The sequence below is a fragment of the Chiloscyllium plagiosum genome, chromosome 18 (genome assembly GCF_004010195.1).
Source record: "Chiloscyllium plagiosum isolate BGI_BamShark_2017 chromosome 18, ASM401019v2, whole genome shotgun sequence".
Lineage (NCBI taxonomy): Eukaryota > Metazoa > Chordata > Chondrichthyes > Orectolobiformes > Hemiscylliidae > Chiloscyllium > Chiloscyllium plagiosum.
This window is the reverse complement of record NC_057727.1, coordinates 64,420,412-64,427,239: the sequence shown is the minus strand read 5'-3', so window position 1 is coordinate 64,427,239 and position 6,828 is coordinate 64,420,412. Positions and strand designations below refer to the sequence as shown.

General features: G+C 43.1%; 1 protein-coding gene across 4 annotated transcripts in view; it reads right to left on the bottom strand.

The window, feature by feature from the left end:
• Nucleotides 1-6,828, bottom strand: part of dock3 (dedicator of cytokinesis 3) — a 918,089-nt gene that overhangs the window by 121,865 nt on the left and 789,396 nt on the right. For all 4 annotated transcript variants that reach the window (XM_043708484.1, XM_043708482.1, XM_043708483.1 and 1 more), the window contains one exon: nt 2,746-2,894. In XM_043708484.1, coding sequence (XP_043564419.1) covers nt 2,746-2,894 — 149 coding nt within the window. The remainder of the gene's footprint in view (nt 1-2,745; nt 2,895-6,828) is intronic.

Genomic DNA, 6,828 nt, shown 5'->3' with positions numbered 1-6,828 from the left:
AGAGGGAAATTGAGAAACAAACTTGTAAGGAGACCTCAGCTATCTGTAAGATAATAGGGTGGTTATGGTAGGGGATTTTAACTTTCCAAACATAGACTGGGACTGCCATAGTGTTAAGGGTTTAGATGGAGAGGAATTTGTGAAGTGTGTACAAGACAATTTTCTGATTCAGCATTTGGGTGTACCTACTAGAGAAGGTGCAAAACCTGACCTACTCTTGAGAAATAAGGCAGGGCAGGTGACTGAGGTGTCAGTGGGGATTTGGGTGTACCTACTAGAGAAGGTGCAAAACCTGACCTACTCTTGAGAAATAAGGCAGGGCAGGTGACTGAGGTGTCAGTGGGGGAGCACTTTGGGGCTAGCGACCATAATTCTATTAGATTTAAAATAATGATGGAAAAGGTTAGACCAGATCTATAAGTTGAAATTCTAAATTGGAGGAAGACCAATTTGGACGGAATTTGGCAAGAACTTTCGAAAGCTGATTGGGGGCAGATGTCTGCAGGTAAAGGGTCTGCTGGAAAATGGGAAGCCTTCAGAAATGAGATAACGAGAATCCAGGGAAAGTATATTCCTCTTAGGATGAAAGGAAAGGCTGGTAGGTATACGGAATGCTGGATTACTAAAGAAATCGAGGGTTTGGTAAAGAAAAAGAACGTGAAGCATATGTAAGGTATAGACAGGATAGATCGAGTGAATTCTTAGAAGAGTATAAAGGAAGTAGGAGTATACTTAAGAGGGAAATCAGGAGGGAAACAATGGGACATGAGATAATTTAGGCAAATAGAATTAAGGACAATCCAAAGAGTTTTTACAAATACATTAAGGACAAAAGGGTAACTAGGGAGAGAATAGGGCCCCTCAAAGATCAGCAAGGTGACCTGTGTGTGGAGCTGCTGAAAATGGGGGAGATACTAAATTCGTATTTTGCATCAGGTTTTACTGTGGAAAAGGGTATGGAAGATATAGATTTTAGGGAAATAGATGGTGACATCTTGCAAAATGTCCATATCACAGAGGAGGAAGTGCTGGATGTCTTGAAACAGGTAAAGGTGGATAAATCCCCAGGACCTGATCAGGTGTACCCTAGAACTCTGTGGGAAGCTAGAGACGTGATTGCTGGGCCTCTTGCTGAGATATATGTATCATCGATAGTCACAGGTGAGGTGCCAGAAGACTGGAGGTTGGTTAATGTGGTGCCACTGTTTAAGAAGAGTGGTAAGGACAAGTCAGGGAACTATAGACCAGTGAGCCTGACGTCGGTGGTGGGCAAGTTGTTGGAGGGAATCCTGAGGGACAGGACGTACATGTATTTGGAAAGGCAAGGACTGACGAAGGATAGGTAAAAACAATGTCTGCTGGAAGGATAGTCAACATGGCTTTGTGCGTGGGAAATCATGTCTCACAAACTTGATTAAGTTTTTTGAAGTAACAAAGAGGATTGATGAGGGCAGAGCGGTAGATGTGATCTGTATGGACTTCAGTAAGGCGTTCGACAAGGTTCCCCATGGGAAACTGATTAGCAAGGTTAGATCTCACAGAATACAGGGAGAACTAGCCATTTGGATACAGAACTGGCTCAAAGGTAGAAGGTGGTGATGGAGGGTTATTTTCCAGACTGAAGGCCTGTGACCAGTGGAGTGCCACAAGGATTGATGCTGAGTCCTCTACTTTTTGTCATTTACATAAATGATTTGGATGCAGGCATAAGAGGTACAGTTAGTAAGTTTGCAGATGACACCAAAATTGGAGGTGTATTGGGCAGCGAAGAGGGTTATCTCAGATTACATCAGGATCTTGACCAGATAGGCCAATGGGCTGAGAAATGGCACAAGGAGTTTGATTCAGATAAATGCGAGTTGCTGCATTTTGGGAAAGCAAGTCTTAGCAGGACTTAATGGTAAGGTCCTGGGGAGTGTTGCCGAAAAAAAGACACCTTGGAGTGCAAGTTCATGGTTCTTTGAAAGTGGAGTAACAGGTAGATAGGATAGTGAAGAAGACGTTTGGTATGCTTTCCGTTATTGGTCGGAGTATTGAGTACAGGAGTTGGGAGGTCATGTTCCGGCTGTACAGGACATTGGTTAGGCCATTGTTGGAATATTGCGTGCATTTCTGGTCTCCTTCCTATTGGAAAGATGTTGTGAAACTTGAAAGGGTTCAGAAAAGATTTACAAGGATGTTGCCAGGGTTGGAAGATTTGAACTAGAGGGAGAGGCTGAACAGGCTGGGGCTGTTTCCCCTGGAGAATCGGGAGGCTGAGGGGTGACCTTATAGAGGTTTACAAAATTATGAGGGGCATGGATAGGGTAAATAGGCTTTTCCCTGGGGTCTTGGAGTCCAGAACTAGAGGGCATAGGTTTAGGGTGAGAGGAGAAAGATATAAAAGAGACCTGCAGGGCAACTTTTTCACACAGAGGGTGTATGTGTATGGAATGAGCTGCTAGAGGAAGTGGTGGAGGCTGGTACAATTGCAACATTTAAGAGGCATTTGGATGGGTATATGAATAGGAAGGGTTTGGAGGAATATGGGTCGGGTGCTGGCAGGTGGGACTAGATTGTGTTGGGATATCTGGTCAGCATGGACGGTTTGGACCGAGGGGTCTGTTTCCATGCTGTACACCTCTATGACTCTATGACATAGATGATCTCATTGATTTTTAAAGGGGTCCGAATATCTTGCCAGTTGCTCTTTTGCTCATATTTGACTGGCTGATATAGACCATAGAACCATACAGAAACACTTGCCTTGCCCTTGTTGAAGTAGTTGATAACCTGTCGGCATAGTCCTTCTTTACGCTGCCACTCTGTTTGGGCTGGGTAGTGTAGGAACTCTCGCAAGGTTCGATCCTCCCAGTGAAGCAGTTCCCAGTATAGCATTAGTGTAAATGCTGCCTCTGGAGAAAAGAACAAATAAGAGATGCAATCAATTCAAGAAATCTTTGAAACGAAATCAGAATTTGGTATTTTCAAAAGTATTCATTATTTACTCAGCAATAAGATCGTTTTACTTCTTTACACCTCTGACTATCAACATTTGAAAAGAATGCTTTCTCCTCTACACTTCTGAACTTGTCAACTTGAGATTAATTGCTGAACTAGGTGTACAGTCTACTGGCACTTCACCAAACGATTCTTTACATGCGTTTTGTTAGCAAGCATGAGCAGACAACTGAAATAATAGGAATGGGCAAGGAAAAAAAATTCTAATCCTGCTCAGGATTTTCCAGTAGAGGCCATAAGACACAGAAGAGGAGCTGGCACTTTGGCTGACTTTTTCCCCTCAGGTTCCAATAAGAATAAAATGTTGGATGTAAACAGCTAACTCAGTATGAATGGGTAATTGAACCAGAGACCCACTTAGCCAGTGCTGCTTCATTTAAACACTGAATGGTATTTTTATACACTCGTACGATGGAAGAATCAGAAAATTTCAAATTTCAGAGAGTGATACTCACTCTCATATTTCAGTATTTCTACCATTCATCGTGGCAGTGTTTCTGACCACAGGGCAAATGCTGACTCCACAAAGAAAAATAACTTGCGATTGTGGTGGCATCAATACGATCTTAATGGCACAGTGGTTCAGTGGTTAGCACTGCAGACCTCAGTGCCAGGGACCTGGACCCTCAGGCAACTGTTTCTGTGCACATTCTCCCTGTGTCTGCTTGGGTATCCTCCGGGTGCTCCAGTTTCCTCCCAGAGCCCAAAGATGTGCAGGTTAGGTGGACTGACCATGCTAAATCTCTGACTGTATCGGCGCCGCCTCGTGCTCCCACGAGGAAGTTGAACAGTTCATCCACTTCACCAACACCTTCCACCCCGACCTCAAATTCACCTGGACAGTCTCAGATTCCTCCCTCCCCTTCCTCGACCTTTCTATTTCTATCTCAGGCGACCGAATCAACACGGACATCTACTACAAACCGACCGACTCCCACAGCTAACTGGACTACACCTCCTCCCATCCTGCCCCCTGTAAAAACGCCATCCCATTCTCCCAATTCCTTCGACTCCGCCGCATCTGCTCCCAGGAGGACCAGTACCAAAAACGCACAACCCAGATGGCCTCCTTCTCCAAGGACCGCAATCTCCCCCCCGACGTGGTCGACGATGCCCTCCACAGCATCTCTTCCACTTCCCGAAATTTTCTTTGAAAGTCCTCTACTGCTAGTCAACTGTTCCACCATAAAATCATTGTTTCCAGTCTACTTTAGCCAGGATCTTCCTCATTCTATTGTAGTCCCCCTTGTTCAAGCACAGGATCCTGGTATTGCGTTTTATCTTCACACAATCCATCTGTGTCCTAAATTCAACCATATTGTGATCACTCCTTCCAAGAGGATCCTTAATTTTGAGGTCATTAATTATTCCTGTCTCATTATACAGGACCAGATCAATGATGGCTTGCTCTCTCATTGCTTCCATTACATACTGTTCAGGAAAACTGTCATGGGTGCACTCGATGAAATCCTCCTCAAGGCTTGCCTGACCAAACTGGTTCAACCAACCTACATATAAATTAAAATCCCCCATGATAATAGTCATACTGTTTTTACAGGCATTAGTTATTTCTGTGTTTGTTGTCCGTCCCAATGTGATATTATTTGGTGGCCTATACTTTTATCTTAGCCTGCTGGAAAAATTTAGCACCGCCTTCCTAACCTGAGATCTTCTTCCCGACCTCTCCGCCCCCACCCCAGTCTGACCTATCACCCTCACCTTGACCTCTTTCCACCTATCACATTTCCGACGCCCCTCTCCCAAGTCCCTCCTCCCTACCTTTTATCTTAGCCTGCTGGACAAACTTTCCCCATTCCTGAAGAAGGGCTTATGCCCGAAACGTCGATTCTCCTGTTCCCTGGATGCTGCCTGACCTGCTGCGCTTTTCCAGCAACACATTTCCAGCTCTGATCTCCAGCATCTGCAGACCTCACTTTCTCCATGCTAAATCTCTGACAATTAATCTTTTAATGTCAGCCAGGACTCCTGCCTGGACCAGATTAACAGCCGCAATAAGTGAACTCATATTCTGTGAGTCTAGCTGGCTGCCCATAGTGTCTAGAGATGTGCAGTCTGAATGGATTAGTCAGGGGAAATGCAGTGTTACAGGGTTAGGATGGAGGTGGGTGGGTGGGATGTGCTTTGGAGGATCAGTGTGAACTCGATGGCCTGAATGGCTTGCTTCCACATGATTTTATGATTGCACACAGACACTTCAATAATATAGGAAACACAACTGCCAATTTGTACACAGCAAGATCTCAAAAATAATGTGATTATAACTAGCTAATCTGACTTACTGACTTCCTCCCCAAAATGTTCCCATTTCCCTTTAATTTTAGTCTTAGCACTGAGTAATTTCTCAAAGTTGCTTTCAATCTACATCTTACACGTCTTAAACTTTCTCTCTTCTGCCCTAAGTGTGTGTAAGGTGCTCTTGTAAAAACTTATGAGCATTTTTAACTAGGTGGTAGGAATTAAATATTTGACAGTTGAAGATTTATGGCACTTTTGGTGGAGTAGATCTAGGACTATCTGTGCAGTGGACTAATTTTTAAGTTAAGGTTGTAAATATGAGCCTTTGATGAATTGGTTTTGCTGCCATCACACACTACATCTTTTCTGTTTGCTGATACTAAGACTTTTCTAGAATCACAGAATACCCTACAGTGTGAAGTTATTCAGTATGAAGATTAAGAGATTACCACAGTCCTTGAAACTTCTACTGAACTGAATTCCAAGATATTTCCATTGTCACAAACGTACTTATTGAAATAACTCCACAGCGGTGGGTATCCCATCACCAAGTCACCTTTTATTTACACATGACCAGTCCTTAACTATTGTATTGTCTCATATAGAATCATATACCAGAGTGTCAGTATCTCTGACACTTAAGCTTTTTATGTCAGCCAGGGCTCCTGTCTGGATCAGATTAACAGCCACCATCAGTGACATATTCTATGAGTCCAGCTGGCTGACCTCATTACAACCACTACAATTATATCATAGACTTTCTAACAAATTGTATTCTCCTCTTAAAACTGAACATGTTTGTAAAAACAAATACTCACAAAAAGCCTGACTTTTCTTGCAGATTCAGCTATGATCAACTATATAGGGGAATTAGACTGCTTATTTCAAGAAGTATTACAGACTTTTCCTACATCATCAGACCTGGAACAATTGGAGCCATTCAAATGAATAAGTTGAGACATTTATAAAGACTTTGGCTGAAAGTCAATGGATAGGAGTATACTGCAGATCTGGACTAGCCCAATACTGAATATATGTCGTAATTTGCTTTCATAGCCATATCTCATTCCTCGATGACTGCCTTCAGCTCAGACTTACTCCATATGGATTCCCACTGAAGTTTCACCTTTGTATTTTAAATCCATTCAGAAACATACATATCTCCATGATGTACAACAGTCCTCAATCAGTTGTTCTCAGATCCATACTCAGTGTAACACACTGCCATATGCAACCTCTCTCTCTCTCCATCAGCACAGCTTCAAGTTATCCCCCCCGTACTACTTCATTTGACATTTAAAGAAGAAACTTTTTCTCTTCCTTTGAGGTATTTTGTTGTTAGTATAGTGGTTAGTATCCCTGTCTGTCATGTGGGAGACTGGGGTTCAATTCCCTGCCAAGGAAGACTGAAGTATTTAAGTTTATAAAATCATGAGGGGCATGGATAGGATAAAGTCTTTTTCCCTGGGGTGGGGGTGTCCAGAAATAGAGGGCATAGGTTTAGGGTGAGAGGGGAAATATATGAAAGAGACCTAAGGAGCAACCTTTTCAAGCAGAGGGTGGTACATGTAT